General features: G+C 34.2%; 1 protein-coding gene across 4 annotated transcripts in view; it reads right to left on the bottom strand.

Annotated features, from left to right (window-relative positions):
• The window catches only part of ADGRB3 (adhesion G protein-coupled receptor B3), a 685,437-nt gene that overhangs the window by 44,789 nt on the left and 618,729 nt on the right, over positions 1-21,919 (bottom strand). For all 4 annotated transcript variants that reach the window (XM_054698910.1, XM_054698909.1, XM_054698911.1 and 1 more), the window contains 4 exons: positions 9,016-9,166; positions 6,270-6,339; positions 3,442-3,508; positions 1,006-1,091 (listed from right to left, as the gene is read on the bottom strand). In XM_054698910.1, coding sequence (XP_054554885.1) covers positions 1,006-1,091; positions 3,442-3,508; positions 6,270-6,339; positions 9,016-9,166 — 374 coding nt within the window. The remainder of the gene's footprint in view (positions 1-1,005; positions 1,092-3,441; positions 3,509-6,269; positions 6,340-9,015; positions 9,167-21,919) is intronic.

Here is a 21,919-nt window from a genome sequence, read left to right as displayed (position 1 = left end):
TTTGATATGAATAACAATTTTTTTATAATTTTAATATTCAAAGTGTTAAACCAACTCTTTCACTAAGGATGAAAATACTGGAGTATCTTTCAATCATTTACAACATTACATAGATGATAAAAACATAGTATTTAAAATCTCACCAGTTGGTAATCAAATTTTATGACTATTAGGTAACACTAAATTATGAAAGAAATGAGAAGATTGGGTAAGCTTTGAGTGAAGATACAGTTTAACAGAAAGGAGAGCCTATAAACTTTTTATAAGATACAAAGGGAAATTCAAAGGCATTATTTTATTCAAATTTCTATAAACTTGTATGATGAGTTAAAGATTACCTTAAAAGATGACTTATCAATCTGCTTATGAAATATTATTGTCATTAGATATGGTGATAAATGTAATAGTAAAATTAAAGGAGATGCTCTTTTAAGTTTTATAAGTGGTTAAAATGTACATGTGATAATTATGAATAACCCTTTCTAGCAAGTTATAGTCAAAATGTCATAATGAAAATATAAGAATATATCTGATAAGAGATAATTTTAGGGGAAACATTATCCCGATACATACAATTAATCAAAGAAAATACAGTATTTTCACCCTACTAAAGTTTACTTGTCCTGATTTAGTTGTATTCTATGCTAACGTTATATTCAATCTATTCATTATATTCAATCCTCCTACTTTAGGGGGCTTTTGAAAATCCTCACCCAAAGATGAGTATTTTTAGTTTACCCTTGACATTTAATCTCCTTTCTTAAACATTACAATATGCATAAATAAATTTAGATTTTCTTAATGGTCTATTTTATTATTTTGTAATTTTGGTCACATTACTTACGAATAGCACTTTGGAAATTTTTGAATGGCAGACTCTACCAGATTCACTGGTATGTCAAGAACAAAATTCAAAGTACAGTCAAATGCAGTCAGTGATGATCTAGAATTGGAATATGGGGTTTATCAGTAAAGAACCTTCAAAATCCACCAATTGCAGCTTACCCGGCTCTGTGTTTGAGCTTTTTATCTAGGATCCCATCTCTGGAAACAAGTTTATTAAATACCAAAATGCCAATCACCATGTTGACCTGTCAAACAGAAACAAAGGTTCACCTTTCAATGATACTGAAGGGAATCAAGTCCCTGTTTCTTCTGAAAGCCTCTTTAATTAATTTATAACCACCAAAATTATATACTCAAAATAGTAGTGATATGAAGCACTTCTCAAATATACTAAAAGTGCATAAAAAATACAGAACAATTTAAGGTGTGTTAATTTAACACCTTAAAGTACATTAAGTACAGTTAATTTCCATGCTGTGGACATTAACATTCAATTACCTATTGTTTTAAATGATGCCATATTATATTAATCTCACATTCTTCTGAGTCACCCTCACATAAAATCAATTGATTAAATGTGCTGCACCCTATTTCCTGAAAGTCAACGATTCTGAAACTCAGTGTGAAGCTGGGGTGAGCCCCAGCGGCCCAGCGTGCTGGGCAATTGTCTGCCCCCGGCAAAGAGGACAGAATGTCTAAATTCTTTATATTGTGTGGCTATTTCTCTGTGAGTGGGAAGCATTCTGATGAACCATATTTTTCTAGGCAACAGGAAAGACTTCAGCTCTCCAGAAGCCTTTAAGAGACGGACACTAACACTGACTCTTATAATTTGCTCTATTGAAAAATCTCTCAGCATTATCTTTCAAGAGAAGCCCACATTCTCATTGAAAAGGCTTTTGCATAATACAGCTGAAATGAAATCACACATGTTTTTCTTTCTCAAGTAAGATTGTAAAAAGCTGTAGAGATAGCTGTGGGCTATTTGTAGCAGCTTTTCAAGGATGAACACTTCTGGCTCTCTAACCTAACAGTACTTCCTGACACAGGGGTACAATCCAACCCCAAAACAAAGATCATCAAGGAAAACTACATTCTTTCTGCCTTCCTTGTCCGTTACCTGCCATGATCAACAGAGTATGGGTGTCTCTTCTCCCCACAGGCAAATAGTGAAGCCTCTACACTGAAACTACTAGTTCACAGAAATCTGTTTTAAATTGAGCTGGATGACAGTTAAATACAAAGAAAAAATCTAGTTTCCCCAACATACTCTGGTCAGATGAAATAAAAAGCTAAAATTTGTCAACAGCTGGTGTAAGATAGATCTAAAGCACCTATTAGGGACTGAAGAGGTGTCCCTCTTGCTTCCTGATAAGATACCATTTAATCAAGAGGAAAGCTACTCATCTCTGGACTTCTCATTATTTGAACTAAGGAAAAGTATATTCCACAGATTCTATTAATCTCTAATTTAATTATGAGGGAATTCATCACCACTCCAAAGACCATAATTTAATGTTTCAATTATACACTTACTCTTTGTTTCCTCATTTTAGGGTTCTGTGTGTATTAACCTTTTAGTATAGGGAAATAATTTGACTAAGTAAAAATTCAATGTGATCAACAAAAAAATTGTCTAATAGTTTTAATTTCTCTATGCTTTTCTCTAAGATTTATGCCTAGATTTTATTTTTCTTGTGAATCACTGACAGTTTCTACTCTCTGTTCTAGCTTATAGGTTGGAGAGCAAACATTAAGGAGGAAAAAGTCACATTGAGTTATGAAGAAAGATGCTGCTAGCTTCTAATTTACTGAATGAATTGTTCAAAAAAAATCTAAGGGTGATTTTCCAATTAGAAATCTAATTGCACAGAGATATGGACTTTCATATTTAATACTATTACCTTTTTGCAAAGATTTATTGGGCAATAAATATTTGCAAATCAGTAAGTCAGAGAGAAAGGTAAGCTGGTAGGAAATTTTCATGTTCCCATTATTAAATATGTGACGGATTTATTTTGTGATTCCAAAAAGAAAACTTTTAAATCCTTAAGCATAATACATATTAGGGTTCTCAGGGAACATTGGGTGATGTCTGGAGACATTTTTGATTGTTTTAATTGAGAACTATCACTGGCATCTAGTAGTTAGAGACCATGGATGCTGTTGAGCATTCTCAAATACACAGGACAGCCCCACATCAAAGAAATACCTGGTCCAAAATGTCTGTAGTATTGAGGGTGAGAGCCTCTGATATATGGACCTTAACAATAAAGATCTTATAGTAGAGTATCCAAATGAAATGATAATAAACAGTTCTATTTCTTAAAAAGGAAAAAAATATTGAAACTCAAATTTCTTCACAATTGTGAAAATTACTGTAAAAGAAAGCCCACACTTCCCCATTTAATATTCTTCAGCCTTCAAAATAAGAATATTTTAAAGTACTATAGGACATATCCATAGATACATAGAAGTTGGTACTTATTTAAGTAATGAATTTCAAAGTTTTACAAAAAATACAAAATTACTCTAATTGAAACAAAGGAGTCTTTCTTTGCTAAAAATTCAAAATAAGTTGATGTCAGTGTTTACCAGGACAACGGCAGCTGCAGGTCCCACAAAAGCGTAGAGTAGACCTCCTTCAAGAGAGAGCCAGCAGCTGGAAATAACATCAGATAAAAACTAACACAAATTAGTGATCAGTGTGAAACCACTAACATGTGATTCAAATAACTTAGGTTATGCATTTACTTTTCAAATTTTGGCACATTTCAAAGGTTTGTAATTAAAAACTAATACAAAATAATAATACAAGAAGATAGGGGAAAAGCCAGAATTAGAGCATTTCATAATGGAAAAAGATGACATACCACTCATAGAAAACTTTTATTGTAAGGTCTTACTTTTAGGCAGATGATACATTTTAGACAAATTACTCTTACAGTGAGATTTTTATATTGACTGTCAGTGCAAAGGTGACTATTACTTGAGTTTTTAAAAAATGTCTTATAGTGTCCATTATGGAATGTTTCAAACACTTTCAAGCATGAAAAATGTGATTTTACAATTTTACATGTACCCTTTACCCATTCTTCCTTGCGGCCATTGAGATTTTGGGAGAAACTGTTGTAAAAGCCATTGATGCAGATCGAAAATACACATTTTGCACTCTTTTTTTGTCTTCTAATTTTACTTCCCCCCAGACTACGAAGCAAATTCACTAAAAATAAGCTTTTGAATAAAAATAAGTGCAGCTGTGTTTATTTCAATTACTAAATTCCCCCAAGATGTGCAGGATTGCATTGATAAGACATAGCAGCCCATTCAGGTAAAAACATTCATTCTCTTACAGCAGAGGGACATGGTGCTTGGCACTGGAGGCTTTGCAGGTTTTCTATCTGCATGTATATAATCCAGAGAAGGCTACTGGAAAATACTTGAAGTGTTGTTTTGTCATTGGTGGTGCAAAGAGTCAAGTTCATGCACCTGTTTTTGACATTTGACCCTTTCCGTATCACTCCACAGAATCAACATGTTGCCTTCAAAATTAATAATGTACCTGTTCTAACAATAAACTGTTCTATGTTGGTTGTGGTGGTGGTTATTTGACTTAAGTATTTGTTAAAATTCACAGAACTGTATACTAGTAAGGTGAATATAACTCTATATAAACTCTTCTTTTTTTAAAAGATTTATTTATTTATTTATTTATTTATTTATTTATTTATTTATTTATTTATTTATTTATTTATGCAAGCACCAGGTACAGTCAGAAGAGCGGGAGGTTGAGAGAATTCACTGAGCCAGAGCGGGGAGCAGAACAGGCAGAAGGACCAAAGTACACTGCTGAGGGGAGCAGCGGGTGGCAGGAGAGGTCTTCATGCCATGTGGGACCCTCCTCCGGTGGCCAGGGAGCAGCCGGGGATTGAACCCATGCCGCAGAGGCTGCAGGCAGCCCCACAACCCAGCGCTCAACCGTTGCGCCACCGGGGAGGCCCTAAACTCTTCTTTAATTAAAATTTAAATGTAGCAAGTATATTACTACAAATGTCTCCCTCCCTCTCTTTCTTTCTCTATCTGCATATACATAGCAGAAATTGTGTGTTTATATTCAAAGTCTGCATTTAGCTATTGCTCTCTGCCATAACAACAGAAAGATAAAATTCTACTTTTCCACTTTGGGGTTGACAATTTAATATCTATTTTTATGAAACACCTGGGGAAAAAGCTCTTGATCTATTAGAGCACTTTGGTTTGGTGTCTTTGAGACTGTCACTAAATTTCTTCTATATTTTTGTGGAAGGTAATCTTTAAACTGATATATTACTCATGGTATCATTTGTATTTCATAATACTCTTTGAAAGTAGGAATCATATCATACAGAAACCTACTTCTCTTCATATTCCCAGTACAGTGTTTCTCAAATGCTGGACTCATACCAAGAGAGTCAGACTAATGTAAAAAGCAATAGCTTAAAGGTGCTGTAGTTAGCACTATCTGATATGTGCTGTCAGAGAGGATCTTCCTTCATAGTATATAATCGAATAAGAAAATTAAGTGCTCTGCTGACAAGTTTTTTAGATACTCTGAAAGTTTCTTTTGCATGGACAGGTGAAGTGATGTCTCCAGGCACACTCCCAATTTAGAGGAACCCAGTAGAGTGCCTAATTCATAGTGATTCCTATCTCAAAGAATACCCCCCTTTAAAATATGCTTCTGATAAGACCTTTTCCATTTCTCAATTGCTTTCTCAACTTGAACAAGCAGATGAAATAAAATATCAAAGAGCATTTTTTACATTTGAAATACTAATATAAACTTTACCTATAAGTTATCTTAAAGAATGTATGTGGTTATGGTATTGTTAGGATGAAATGACACCATACTTTTTTCCCTTCTAATTTCTTCATAGTCCAGGAATTTTTTAATGCATGATCTATTGAGTCCCCTGATCTTTAAATTTTAGTGGATGTGACCCTACTAGAAGAACTAAAGTTAAATGAACATGAAAAACTTGGCTGATACCAATATGTATTAGCATCAAAGAAACTAGAAACTCAGCTCAGAAACTGAAACTCAGCTCCCACATCCTAAGAGGGAAAACATTTCAAGATGCATCTAGTTCCAAAAAGGTATTTGAGATTGAACCCACCAATGGACAGTCTTAGAAATAAATGGGAAAACTAAAACTAGGGTTCTGGACAGTGCCATGGCATTTATTTCCTAACCTTTGCACATGCAAAATAAACTTCCAGAGACTCTAAAACTACCTTACATCATTCCTCACTAAGTCACTTTTTATCATTGTTAATGACTCGGTGACAAAACGCAGCACGTCAGCAGTGCCAACCAAGACAGATATAGCATAATTGATGATTTACTTAATTACAAGCATGATTATCCCTGTGGATGGACTTACTAGTGGTCAGTGCCATAGCCTTTCGTCCTGGTGAAGCCTACTGATGTGGCAACCACCAACGCTGGTAAACCTGCAAGAAAAGCAGAGTCCCATTTCATATTCAAGTATAACCGCTATGCAGACTGGCTCACAAAAAGTCAGGACAAACTGGAGATGCTGTAATCAGAGGAACTACCTTTGGATGAATAACTTCATAAAGTATGTTCCACTTCAAAATGTCTTTCAAGTACAAAAATATGAGCGCGACAGTTGGGTTTTTAACTCAGTGCAGTTATCTGATGTTGCTATGATACCACCACGTTTGACATAGATTTAAAGGAAACTAATAACAGAGATTTAGTATACTTTTTAAGTTATTTTTTCCCTAGAGGTTTACACTGTTACAAAGGAAATTTATAATTATAAAACCAAAATGGCAAAAATGGCTTTTCTGGTGTGCTGGAATATCATAGACGCTTGATCCTTATCAAGTTGCACTTATAATAAGGTAGAAATAAGAAGTCTTAGCACTTAACTCATCCTTTATGACTTAATTATAGCAAAAAAAAAAGTAGTAACTGGGTTAAGGGCCCTATGAAAATAATTTTTAGACTTCCTGGTATCTTCCTTTAATAACTCTAAAATATAAGAAACTCAGAAAATATAAGCCGACTTCTCTTCATGGACCTCATCAGGGGTCACTGCATGCAGTGCTCAGTCCTCCTCAGAATTCAGTTACCTGCACATCTGCATCAATTCTGAGTTGACATCTTTAAGTTTAGGTTTATATAAAACACATTTACCTCACTCAAGTTCAAAGGAACAGTCTTGTGTTTTGTTTTGCTTTGTTTTGTGAATAGAAATGTCTAATTTATATTATTTAAAAGTTTTGTAAAGTTTGGTCATGCCTTCTTTCCAGGAAAGTTTGCCTTTTCAGGTTGAAAAATCCATCATCTACTCACTCTCTTACAAACCCTCCACCTATCCACTTCATTCCCATCTTAGCCTCTCTTTCTACAATCCTCTTCTGTGAATCTTGTCAAATGATACCACATTCCTTCATGAGGTTTGATGAGAAGCACTATCAAGAGCCTCTCAGAGCGACACAACGTGCTTTCAAACAATTACTGGCCTTTCTCTCCTCTCTCCGTATGTGTCTGTATTTATAATTAATTATTCTATGCATGATTATATACAACAGAATAAACATTACATTTATCATTACATATTTATATATAAATATATAAAATGTACCTTCTTGCTTCTTCTCCTTCTTTCCCTCCTACCCCTCTCCCTTCTCCTCCTGCATGCATAGCATTTGTTGATCTTTTTGATTGACTATACCAAGTTGGTTAGAAAATACTATTCTCTCTTGGGTCATAACTGAAGGGCTACTAGTCTAGTCCACATTTAGATTTTAAAAGATTTTTCTAAATTTCTTATTTTGAAATATTATTTCTGTGCTGAAACTCATATGCCACTACTCTGCCCACCTACAGGCTTCCTGATAGTCAGGCACTGTTGAGCTTTTCCACAGAGTAATTTATTATCAACTCTAAACTTGGAGAATAGTTGTGAATCCTCAACATCTTCACTAAAAGATTTTAGTAAGGTAGTTAACAGTCCTGAAAATCCTGTATTTTAAGAAAAAATCAAGCATTCTTTTATTTCTAGGACCTATGGTTTGAATTTATGACAAACTGTCCCCTGATTCAATATCAGATTAACTGTAGAAAATCTTTGGCATGGAATCCAGACAAAAGTTTATCAAAGTATATGTAGAATACAAACGCCAATGTCTTCTTAGTGACTTTCCCCATTGCCTTGGCAAAGAGTCCAAATACATTAATTAGACATGATAGATCTTTGCTGAAACTTGAGGGATAATCTTTAAATGTACTTGATCCTTTTTTTCTAGCATGAATTATTCTGTTATTCTAATAAGCCCACTTATTAGTAATTTTTTAGGTCTCCTCTAGCATCCTATTCTCCAGTCTCCTGGTACCATAGGTACCTGTTGTATATTGGGTCCAAATGCCCCAGTCCTTTAAAATGCAAAGGAAAACATGAAAAAAAAATCTGTTTTTTTTTATTCCCCTAAAACTAGCTTCTTAAACTATGGAGTATTTTCCTTATAAAATGTATAGATTTTTTTTAAGATGTCCATTTTATGAGGCAATATAACAGGAAATTTTCCTAATAAAAATAGGTGAAAGAATTAATTCTCAACCTGTCAGTCATTCAGTTTTTCTGGTTGAGGGCACCACTGACTAACCATGAGTCTTCATTCATTCTCAAATTGGCTTTCTCCCTGTGATATGAATAGCTATTATCTTCCATTGTTTTGATCCCTAAAACTTTCTTGAGGGGGGTAAGGAATATATGACTAGTGAAGTATCATGTTTTGAGTCCTCAATATTTTAAGACAGTTTGTATATTTAGAATTGTATTAGCAGACAGCGGTCTGCTTTTAGCTCCATAAAATTCTCAGGTCTCATCTCATACCATCTAGGCATTTTTGACTATAAATATAAATGGAGTAACTACATGGTTATTTAACATTTTCCTCTTTTTAATGTTCCAAGTGACAAAAGAATGTTCAAAAATGACCAGTCTCCTATCTTTCCACTCCCTGACATAAAATTACATATGAAGAAAAGTAGATAGAGATAGAGGAGATTAGAGATAATCACTCTCTGTTGCTTCATTATATAAACATCCCAAGTCATTTTAACAAGAGTGCAAAAGGGTATATTAATATGCTTACCCCATCCAAGGCACAAAAAGCGTTTTCTTATTAGCCGTGTTCTAATTTTTCCAGTCACAGCCATATATGATTGCCACGCCTCAGTCAAAACCCAACAGAATGAAGCCAGGAAGAAAAAGTGCAAAAATGCAGTGGTAGTTGTACAGATGCTCTGTGGAAACAAAAGAGACTCATACTGAATATGAGGGGGAATTGTGTCCTTCAGAAGAATCTTAAACTCCAACTCATTATCATTATTTCCAATACCTTCTTTTTGTGACAGAGTAATTTACAGAAATTAGAAACCTGTCAGTTTTCATAATAACTAAGACAGAAAAAGGCCCTAATTCCATTTGTGTGCTTAATTTTTTATGAAAAGCTGGAATGTAAACTTAAGAGAGATTAAAATTACTTGTTTACTTGTTTTTTTTTTTTTTCTTGAAATGTAATTATGGGGCTGCTTCTTCCTTTGGTTTAAGTTACAGACATCTTGTGTAATTATTCTGGCTACATTCTTTAGTTTTTCTTTTCAATGAAGAATTTTTGTTGTTTCATCTGTGTTAATATTAAGATTGCATCACAACAGCCTTTCAAAGGGAGAAATTACTTTTATACAGTGTGATACTCAAGGTAGAAGAACAACGTATAAAATGACATTTGGCTAACGACCTATGTATTTTAAGGTAATTAATATAATACATCTGTGTTATTACAGTACAATGTGTCCTAATCAAATCATTCTGAAAAGCTAATCGAGTCACTGGCAGCACTCAACCATGCTTTCATAGATATTTTCTCTCATGCAACTTAATCACTCTGAATTGCCAACTACCAGTTGTGATTCCTCTACAAAGATGAGAAGCTTCATTCTGGTAAAAGCTGCTACTTAATTCACAATTGATATAATTTTTTTCGTGTGAATCTTGTTAAAATTCAAGTGTTATAAATCAGAACTAGTAATAGAACTAACTTCTTCCTTTTTCAGTTCCAGTTTTGTTTCCAAAAATTGCAAAGAACAAAACATAGAACTAAAAAAAAAAATCATAAAAAAGAAACAAAATCAAAACTCCTCCTACCTTTGCTTCAGTCTACTACTAAAGTAGGATCTTTTTTAAAATCATGGCTCAAATTATTCATATTGTTTATTTGTTCTGATGAAATTCAACAGATGTTAATTTACTTTTCAGTTTTTTTAATTCTATTAAAAAGACCTTAATGATGCTTATCTCACCAGATTATCTTAATGATGAGAGATAATGTACATAAGTTGAGTGGCACTGTGCTGGGCATATAGAAAGTGCTGAACCAATTTTGAGTATTATCATTATTTTAAGAAGTACTAAAAAGGAGTTATCTCATCCCTAAATAGAATATAGGGGAAATTAGCAAGTGGATGAATTAAATTAAAATAGACATATGGTCTGGAAGACCAATTAGTGGTTACGTGAAGGGGAAGAAGGGGGGTAAATTGAGTAAAAGGGGGTCAATTGTATGGTAAAGGGTTGAACTGGACTTTCACTGATGAATGCAATGTAGTATATACTGATCCTGGTTTATAAAAATGCACTTCTGACATTTAAATAATGTAACACAATGTTATTTCAAAAATAAACTAATACAGGTTTTTTGACACATGATTTCTTATTTCATGTAGTACTGATATCTACATATTACTTCAGTTTATTAAATTCTTACAAAGATGATTTTCGGTAAGATGAAATCGTGGATTTGTTGAACCCTTTTCTTCATATCTTTACTCTTATTTCAGGCATAATGTGGTGGCTTTAACTAATCATGATTTCTTCCAGAGTTGAGATATGGAGACTTCTTTCCCAAGTTAAGATTTAAATATATATAGGCTGAACTACTCTGCTCATTCCGCACCTGAAATTCATGACCACAACTTTAATTTCAAAGATAATTTTTCCATTTAATACCTGAAGGAGAGTTACACTTTCAAATTTATATTCCATTTCTTCCACCAATTTGCAACCTCTGAAATGTATGTGCCAGCAGATAACTTTATTCTCTTTTTAAAAAATTATCAATATAGGATTGATATAACAATATAAAAATGTTGAAATCTGGGCTTTCTTGGTGGCGCAGCGGGTTGAGCGCAGTGCCGTGGAGCTATCCATAGCCTCTGTAGCACAGCTTTGATTCCTGGCCAGCCAGGGAGATACCCACATGGCGCAGCAGACCTCTCCTGTCTCGCCTGCTGCTTCCCTCAGCAGTGTCTTCAGTCTGTCTGCCTGTTTGCTCCCCGCTCTGTCTCTGGTGAATTCTCTCACCCTCCGTGCCTCTGACTATACCCCAATTCTTGTACAAATAAATAAATCTTTTAAAACAAAATGTTGAAATCTTAAATGCTAAGTCTGGACACATTGAAATTTATAAGAACTTTCTAAGATCCTCAAAGTCTCAATATAGAGGCTTAATTTCCACTCTATACACATTATTTGCTACTCTGAATTTCCTGACATTTAATTCTGACACAAATTGAAATACATGTAACTTTGGGCTGCTGAGACTTATTCCAGTAATTCCTTTATCACTGGAAAATAAACTGGTAACAATGTGTGGGTATATGTATTGTAACTGGAGAAGCAAGACCTATTTCTATAGGCAATAGCATTCTACTATGAGCAGATAAATACCTGTATGTCTAGAAAATATGGAGTAAAGTTGCCTTAACCTAAGGTGTGGGTATATGTTTATGAAAGAGTTTTACAGTCAAAAAACTGACCTGTATGAAGACCACAGAAAAATCCATGATCTTGAGGAAGAAAAAGTGAGCTTTATTTTGTTTCATCATCAAGTGAACCATTAGTATAAAATCAGACACTACACACAATGAATCCCATACTATTTTCTACTGACATATCTGTTAGGCTGTCTTTAAAAATTACAACTTATGTAAATGGCAATTTTCAAATGAATTCTGATTTTCTATATTTCTCATGTTATTTTCTACAAGGGTAGATATTCTAATATTTGGGGTTCAGAATTCCTTAGATCCCTTCTCTATAACCTAAACCCCATATTAACAATCCAAAGAGATCAACTATCCTTTGGATCCTCTACTTATAAATATCAAACTCAGAATCTCCTTCTCCATAGCCAGGTTCAGATCTTGGCCCCTTTTCAGTTTTTGCTACTACTAGACCCCCTGCCAAGAGCTTCGGTTTTATTGCTTCTCTTTATTCAGCACGAGTCTGCTCTTGACTCCCTTAGTGGAATCAGACAAACCTTCCAAAAATTAGATTCGTTATCACTTCATTTTCATCCAGTTATTCAGCTCCCCTGCCCACCACCTCCAATCTGCCCTTGATTTACAGCTGAATGTTGACAAATACAAAAAAAAATATGAAAACACATTTTAATTGGAAGTTTAAGTACTGTTTATATCTATCTCCCTCTCATGCATCCTTTTCTCCAATGTTTAGGGCAGCCAATCTATTATTTAAGAGAGATGCAGACATATTTTTAGAACTGAAAGGAACTTTGAAGTTTACTACCTCAAGATTCTCTCTGACATAACTCCTAAGCAATATTAACCAGCTCAGGAAGAAAATTTGAGATGAGAAATGGATAGCAAAAAAAGTAATAAAATTTATTATACATACATGTTTATTTAAAAATTACATACTACATTTTTAAGAATTTAAGCTATAGCCATTTGAATATGAAATTCAAAAAATGAATGAACGTTAAAAGGTGAGAGAAATAGGAGTTGCTGGGTAGCCAGGGGAAATAAAAGCAAATTGAGTCTGCTTTTACTATGGATGTAAGAAAAAAACATTTGAACATTTAGGATAACAATGTTAAGGTAATCAGAAAAGGGAATAACTAATATATTTCTAACATAGTAGAGGATAAAAACTAAGAAAAAAAATCTATCTTTCCAATTAAAGCTGGGCCAAGAGAAAACAATATAGAAAATAAGATAGTTAGAATATAACGAATATGACAACAAGAATAATTCCAAACATATCAGAAATCACAGTACATGGGAATGCTTTAAATTCACTAGTTAAAAGCTAATACCTTTTATACTGTATTAAAAAGATAAAAATGCAATAATGTATTTATAAGAAATATGCCTCAAACTTGATATTATAGTAACAATATATCTCTTCTAAAAGTCCAAGATCAAGTTTTAAACTACTACAAAATATAAGAAGAACCAAGGTGGCTGGATAGAAGATCAACATACAAAAATTGTATTTGCTGTCCTCTGATATCAATATACAAAACCAGTTTTTCTGTATACTAATATTACTCATTGGAAAATGCATTATATTTTCATATTAATCATGATAGAGTTTTCTCTCTCCTTCCTCAAAAGCAATGCTAAAATGGCCATATTATTAATCCACAGGTAAAAGAATAGGCGGTAGACAATGAACTCAAAGTGTTGACAAATTCAGAAGGTTTAACTGACTTAGAGTGGCAGCGAAAATTACAGCCTAAGTGCTTATAGGGGGCGTTGGTTAATGGAAATTCTGATTGTAAGAGTCATGACTCTGGGGCCTCCTGAAAACTTTAATACTTGGAAATAGAGGGAGTAAGAAACAGGAAGAGGCACATGTTTGATTTATATTGTTGAGAAAAACTGGTTAGTTGAAAAATCTCTACACAGAATAGTTGAAACTCTTATGTTTCTTCCTGAACTCAGTGTAGTTACAGGGAGGTCTAGCCTCTGGAAGACGGAACAGGTTGTTTTCTGAATTTAGATAACAATCTCAATAGTGAGTAGACATATAAGGCAGATGTAGGTTAGGGGCCTCCTCTCCTCCCTTCACTTCTACTCTACAGTGCCAGGTCAGACATCAAAATTTTCTCCCAGAGGCAGAAAAAATTCTTTAGACACCTACTCATCCTTGATTAACATGTTGTGAAACCCATCTTTCAATAAGTCCACCTACCCACATAGAGCTCCAAGACACTTTTTAGGGTCTTGTTTTTACATATAAATATAGTAAAGGATAATCAGATAACTGACAAAAAGATTCTAATGTGGAAAACAGGGAAAAAACAAAACGAAAGATAAAGTAAAAAGTAGAGAGATACAGTAGAGGTAACAAAAATAAACTTCAAACAAATAAACAAAAAAGACTGAGTTTTTCAGAAATGGAGAAGATTAATTGCATTTATTTGAAAAAAAAATCACCAGGGAAAGAGGATCAGGAGATAACAGAGAAAGAAAAGATCCTATTGATAACAATTCATAATCATAAAAACTAAAAAATACCTCAAATATATTTAATAAAAACATACAGGGGTTTATATAGAAAATATTTTATTGAAAGACAAAAAATGACTAAATGAAAAATATGTATGTACATGAATTGGGAGACTCAATATCATATGTCAATATTTCCCCAAATTAAAAAAATATAGTCAATGCATTTCTCTCTAAATTTGTTTTTATATTGAAGTCAATTGTAAGTCATAGAGAATGCAAATTAAAAAGATGCCAAGAAGAATAGAGCAAGATAGAGGGTTATCCGAAGTCATCAAAAACAGATTAATATGTGGAGAGATGACTTCCATCCCAATTTTGCACATGAAGATTGAGAGAGACTAAGCAACTTGGTTAATGCCTCATGGTTCATGTGTGAGCAGCAGGGTTGGTTAAAACACTGTTTAAGTCTTAAGAGCTTGTGTACTTCATGCCTTCCTTTCACATTGCCTTTTTGACAATATATTTTTGCTCATTCATCATCTAATCCATACAATCTTTTTCATCCTTTTCAAGCTCCAAATTCCCTTTTTACTCTCTATCATATGACCTTGCCCTTTATATTACTCATAAGGTGCAAACCATTCCTATTATTTTATGTTCATATTCCCTGTGCTTTAGAACTTTCTTCCTAACTTCATCTACCTCTCCCTACCTAAAGCAGGTCTTCCCTTTCCAGGAAATGATGTAATAGATCTAAGAGTCATGTCCTTGGGGCTACATTGTGGCTCCACACACTGGCGTCATCAACCTCCTTTTTATTGTTTTCTTTTTATTGGTTCTCCTTGGGTAGTTCTCTTTTTCCAATTGTGATCAAATTTCTTTCAATCTCTTTACCACTGCTCTCATATTTTCTTCTTGCCATCTAATATCTTTCTTCCCTCCCACAGAAATCATTCATGATTTCCTAATTTTTAAGGCTAAAGAGTAAATTTTTTTTAACTTAACATACAAACTTTGAACCTCTCACAAATCATGCCCATTTTTATGATACAGTCTTTAAAGGCTTCCCTAAATCTAAAATTCTACCCAGACATGAATACTCTAATTAAATACCTAATCTGGCTATTCACTCTCTTAAATTAATTTTGGCAATGTTTTCCCAGGAAATTATACATTTTATTTATATATTTTTTTTTTTTTTAAAGATTTTATTTATTTATTTATTTGTTTGTTTGTTTATTTATTTATACAAGCACTGGGTACAGTCAGAAGCATGGGAGGGTGAGAGAATTCACCAGAGCCAGAGCGGGGAGCAGAGCAGGCAGAAGGACCGAAGTACACTGCTGAGGGGAGCAGCGGGCGGCAGGAGAGGTCTGCGTGCCATGTGGGACCCTCCTCCGGTGACCAGGGAGCAGCTGGGGATTGAACCGGCACTGCAGAGGCTGCGGGCAGCTTCACAGCCCAGCGCTCAACCCCTGCACCACCAGGGGAGGCCCTTATTTATATTTTCTAATGTGTTTCCTAACCCAACCAGATACTCTGTAACTTTTAAGTCTTACAAGTTTTAATAGTACATTTTTTTTTAATTTCTAAGGTTGCTTCCTACATCTTATTAGATTTTTAAGATGCTTACTTTACTATTTCAAACTTTAATGACTGTTTAGTTCCAGCTTAAAAACATTACCTTATTACAGTAATGAATTTCCTAAAGTGTGAAATATAATCATTTACTCTCTTCATTTGGCAGATTGTTTTTGGCAATTCTAAGAGCAAAATACTATGTTCAGTTAATTTTCAACACTGAAATAAGAGACAGGGTGTTAGTATTTAAAAATAAGTGATCTCAGACACCTATTTTTTTAATATTTCAAAAAGCAAACTAGAAAGTGCTTTTGATGAGTGATTCATGACATTAAAAAAACCCTCCATGGGATAGAAAATGTAGAAAAGCTTGCTGTTACTGGAAATATGAAAAACAATATTGCAACTGTACTGAAGTACTTCAGTAGAGAATATTTAGAAACTCAAGTAGTATCAATATCTGCATACTTTAATTGCAGTATTTATGAAGAAATCAGAAATTATACTTAGCACAATATTTTAGTAATCTGCGACAAACTGAAATAATTCCTTCATAAGATAATTTTATTTAAATGACTTCATTTCTTCCATTCACATGCTGATTTGTCTACAATAAATTAGAAATAGATATATCTTGCTATTTGCATGAAATAAAACATGTATAACAGACACACTAAGTCTGGGACTCATCTGTAACTCCTTACATACAAATGATGTTATCAGAAGAAATTCTGCTCACATTGTGATTGCAAAGACAGTTCCATACAGGCTACACTAATAATTGCATTTACATTCTTACAGACTACATATGTATTATTGTGAAGGTAAAATAAAATGGATAAAGAGGGCATTGTATATAACTTCTCATGCAGTAGGTGTTCAATAGTTGTTCATAATATCATAATTAAAAAGCTTAATTCAATATATGACCTAATTTTTACTGAGCAAAACAAATGTATTTGAAAATGTTTGATTATATTTTAGAAGATGACAACAAATTTATCAAGCAAGTACTCATCAGTTTAACAACAATGTCCCAAGGTAAATAGTTTATGAATGAGGACATGAAACTCAGTGGTTAAATAAAATTTCTGAAGTAACAGAAGTAGCAAACGTGGATATTTGTGGTCTTCTCACTACAATATGATGTCTTGTGCTGTAAAGGACTCTGGTTTTGTTAATATTTAAGTTTGTATGTTTATACTATATCATTTTAAGCCACCTCTAATTCTTTTTCAAATAGTGTATAGATGATAAATAGATATCATGATAAAAATATTAAATGAGTTCTTATTATCTGAAAGCCACCAACTTAAAACAGAAAAACATACCATTTAAGAGTATAGTTTTGGTTATGCAGATTCCACCAACACATGTACATACATACTTTGAGGATATCTGGACACAGTAGCTCATTTACCAGGCGATGAATCGTTAAAACTAGTGGGCACTGTGATGATAAACTTCATCATTTCATAAGATTAGAAATTTCTGGTATTAAGGAATCAATCAGAAATTTTTTGTTAATATCATTTTTTTCACCCTCCTTTATTCCACAGTTGCTATGATATGTTACATCAACAGCAATGTAACCTGTAGACAACTGAAAAATGTCTCTCATAGACCCAAATACGTGGCCCCTTTTGGCTTTTCTTTGGATATAACTGAAACCATCAATAGAAAAGTTAAAATGGGCCTCAGTTCTCTGTTGAAAACTCTTGGTTCACAAGCTGGGGAAGGGGATGGGGGAAGGGTAAGAACAAAGAGGGAAGAAGCACAATGGTCTATGGTGGTGGAATGTGGGTGAGTGGGTGGAGGGTGCACTATGGTGGTAGTAACTGATGTGGGTACCCCAATATTAAGTCAGTTAAAGTAAATTAATTAAAAAAAATTCTTGGTTCACCATTAAACAAAGGTTGGAAAATTTCCTTAAAAACTATGGTACAAAGCTATAATAAGAAAATATCTCTCCGGGGCCTCCCCAGTGGCGCAGGGTTGAGCGCTGGGTTGCGAAGCTGCCCGAAGCCTCTGCAGCGCTGGTTTGAACCCCTCCTGCTTCCCCCCTCCCCCCCCACCAGAGGAGGGTCCCACCTGGCGCGCAGACCTCTCCTGCTACCCGCTGCTCCCCTCAGCAATGTATCTCATCACTCTGCCTGTTCTGTTCCCCGCTCTGGCTCTGGTGAATTCTCTCACCCTCCCGCGCTTCTGACTGTACCTAGTGAGCCTGTATAAATAAATAAATCTTAAAAAATAAAATAAAATAAAATAAATCTTTAAAAAAAATCTCTCTGAACCACCTGTTTGGAAAAAAAATCCAAAATTTGAAGAAATTGCTAAGTCATGTATGATAGAATATAGTTAACGAGAAAAGGAACAATACAAGCAGTTGCTAAATATGAGTACCTTGATTTTCACAACTTAATATTAAAATAAAACAGCCCTATTAAAAAGAAAATAAATTTTTGATAGATGTAAATAGCGATAAAAATCTGTTCCACAGATGTCAAAAATATGTGTCTTGCAGAAAACATGTTCATAATTTGAAGACCTTGGAAAGTTTGTCACACATAGCAGGAAAATCTGATTCTTTGAAATATGTCCTTTGGGAATCCAAACATTTGTGCCTCATACACAGCAGATGCTTCATTATATACTGTTATCTTCAGGCTTGGAAAATAACAATTTTATTCAAAATAAAATATAATTAAGTTACTTGCTAAATAAGGCCAAGAGTTCAACTAAAGCTTTACTAATAATTTAGAAACTTCAAAACGTGTCATAAACTCTTAGACACCTCTAGCAACTGGTTTATACTGTGCTCCTATCTACAGGTGAAATCATTTGTCAGTGTGAGAACTGGTAGTTATCCTCTGGTGTAAGCCAGTACACCAGACTTATGGTCACTCAAAAACAGGGATAATAGTAATGCAAATATGAAGTCATTTTTAACATGGCAAAGGAAAGCAAATGAATCTCTGTAGCCATGTTGCTGGGATTTCTAGGCTTTAAAAATACTTATTTGATGACTTGGAAGGCAGAGGAAGATAATGTTTTTCTATCAATAAGGCATTTATACCACTTATAAAGTTTACTCAATAGTCCACTTGGTGTCACAGTCTGTTTGAAAGTAGAATGAAAACAATTTTTGATTCAGAGGTGGATTGGCATGAAAAGATCCTAGATTTTAGATGCAGGATATTTTTCAACCTTAGCCAGACAGTGGTATCACGCTGGGGGTGGGGGGGGGTTCTAAAAAATATAGCTCTATTAGAGATATCACCTGATTTTTATCAGTGTGGGGTATAAGCATATTTTGTGGTTGCAAGAGAAATCATCACTGTCTGTAATGGCTACCAAATTCTTTTTGGTGTAGGGGTTTAGTCATTGCTAAAGTTGTGGGAAGGAAATCAGAGGCTTGTTGAGAACTGGAGAGCCAGAAAACATGGAGCTGTCAGCAAGCACTGAAATCCCTGTTGAGCTGCATGAATATGCAGTTATCAGATTATTACCACTGAAAATCCAAGACCTGCTACAGATACCCCATCCAACTCTGAAGTCAGAACTTCCAGACCCCTATAAAAGGAGAAAAACACAGTTTTTCACTGGGTTCCTCTTTTAATGGGCTATCCTGGTGCATAGCTCCCAGCCTTTGACTTTTTCTGACACACTCCTTGCCACTGTGCCAAATTAAAACATAAACCAGGTTTATGGAAACAGTTCACATTATGGTGAAAAACAAGTCAAGATTTCAGCCCATTGGTTAGGAAATCACATTGTCTTGTAGAAAGTCACTTATTCTGAAGCAAGATTGAAGATCTGTCTCAAGCTGCTTCTTATCTTTTTAATAAACAATTACCTTTGAAAGTTTGGAACCCTACAGGCTAGGTTCTCACTTTCTCAGCATGTGGGTTAAACAACTATGCCAGAGTACTGTAGTCCAGATTGGACAAAAATAACAGGCAGCAAAACAAACTATTTCTAGTACCATTACTTTTATAAATAATGACTAAAAATACCCTTTGGAAGACATTCATTTATTGGGAAAGAATAGTTCAGCTCAGACAAACCCTAGGTTATCTTTTTCTTTGTAATGTCTTAGTGGGTTTTTTGATAGGAATTTAGGGTCAAAATATTTATGGAATGAACAATATTTGGAAAATCCTCTATTTGGAAAATTGCAAACATTTTATACAACATAGAAAAGAAAATTTATGTAAGTAAACACAATTATATTCATGCCATTCAGAACTGATAATTGGAATGCATAATTAGGAAGACAAGGGCATTTCAAATTCTGAATTTACATATTTTTTTACAAAACAAATTGCTAAATTCACTTGATTTCCTTTATCAATACAGAAAAAAATCTATGTATTTTATTAGAACAACTCACTTTTATATCTGGACCCTAAATAAGACTAGCAAGACACTGATTTAAAAGAGGACAGGGGCCTCCCTGGTGGTGCAAGGGGTTAAGACGCAACCTGTGAAGCTATCCACAGCCTCTGCAGCACGAGTTCCATCCCTGGCCTCTCCTGACTCGCCCACAGCTCCCCTCAGCAGTGTATTTCAGTCAGTCTGCCTGTTCTGCTCCCCACTCTGTCTGTGGTGAATCCTCTCACCCCCACACCTCTGGCCTGTACCCCAGTTCTTGTATCTATAAATCTTTTTTTTGTGTGTTGTATTGTATATCTTTAAGGCACATTTTTGTTGAATTTGCAAATTCATTTTATACTTGAACCAGAAAATTCCTGACCAACTCCAAATTGCTTGATTGTGTTGTTGCTTTCACAGATTAGTATATATGTCAAAGCCTCCAAATTGTACCCTTTAAATATGTCATGATATTTTAGTTCTACATTTAGTCAATCTTAGGAGCTTTATATACTCCAGAAAAATTGTCAAAATGCTTGGTCCATTTGTGGCATTATTCTTATCTTCCATTTTTATTTTTTTTTAATTTTATATATTTTTTACATCATTTTTCGTTTTTGCACAGTGTATGCACTTTCATCTTGGTTATAGTCCCCATACAATTCCCACCCACCTTGTTTTGATCCTACTCCCTTCTCCACTCCCCCCCCTGTAGTGTGTCTCTGTTTTATAGTTGCTTGTTGATTTTGATTTTTACTTTATTATAATTAGTCTTTTTCCTGGTCCCTTAATTAGGTTTTCTAAATTCTTGCTATGAGTGAGACCATCTGGTATTTTTCTTTTTCTTTCTGGCTTATTTCTATGAGCATGATCCCTTCCAGCTCCATCCATGTTGCTGCAAATTACATGACTTTATCTTTTTTGATTACTGAGTAATATTCCATTGTGTATATGTACCACATTTTCTTGAAAAAGTGTTCAACATCACTTGTAATCAGGGAAATGCAAATCAAAACTACAATGAGATACCATCTTACACCAGTGAGAATGTCACATATTAAAAAAAACAAGCAACAACAAATGTTGGGGAGGATGTGGTGAAAAAGGAACTCTTCTACATTGCTGGTGGGAGCGCAAACTGGTCCAACCACCATGAAAAGCTGTCTGGAGGTTCCTCAGTCTACTAAAAATGGAGCTACTGTACGATCCGGCCATTCCATTACTAGGATCTACCCAAAGGACACAAAAACACTGATTCAAAAGAATACCTGCACCCCTATATTTATAGCAGCACTATTTGCAATAGGTAAGCTATGGAAACAACCCAAATGCCCAACAATAGATGACTGGATCAAGAAGATGTGGTGTATAAATAAATCTTAAAAAAAAATAAAATGAAAGAGATAGAAATAAAATTTTATTTTCAGAGCATTAAAACATAAGTAGTACACATCATAATTTTACCTTTGTTTAGTAATGGTAATGGCTGGAACAGAATGTTTTTGGGTTGAATTGAAATTTTATTATTAAGCTCCTTTGGTTTCAATATGGCATATCATTTTATAACATTTCTCCCTTCACATTTTAAATTTGTACTTAGAACCAAAACAACAAAAAGTGTCTACATGAAAATAAAATGAAATCTAAGAGACTACTAAGTCAAAAATAGATCGTAGCAAATATTTTAAGTACAGTCTTTTATATCATGACTTTAAATTACATAGTTTAAAGTAATGTGGATGAGCTGAGAAACTCCCTCCATTTCTAACCATAAGACTAAGA

Source organism: Talpa occidentalis, unplaced genomic scaffold (assembly GCF_014898055.3).
Source record: "Talpa occidentalis isolate TD23 unplaced genomic scaffold, MPIMG_talOcc4v2.1 talOcc4.2, whole genome shotgun sequence".
In the NCBI taxonomy this organism is placed as follows: Eukaryota; Metazoa; Chordata; class Mammalia; order Eulipotyphla; family Talpidae; genus Talpa; species Talpa occidentalis.
Note: the sequence above shows the minus strand (reverse complement) of the source record. Positions and strands in the feature narration are given on the sequence as shown.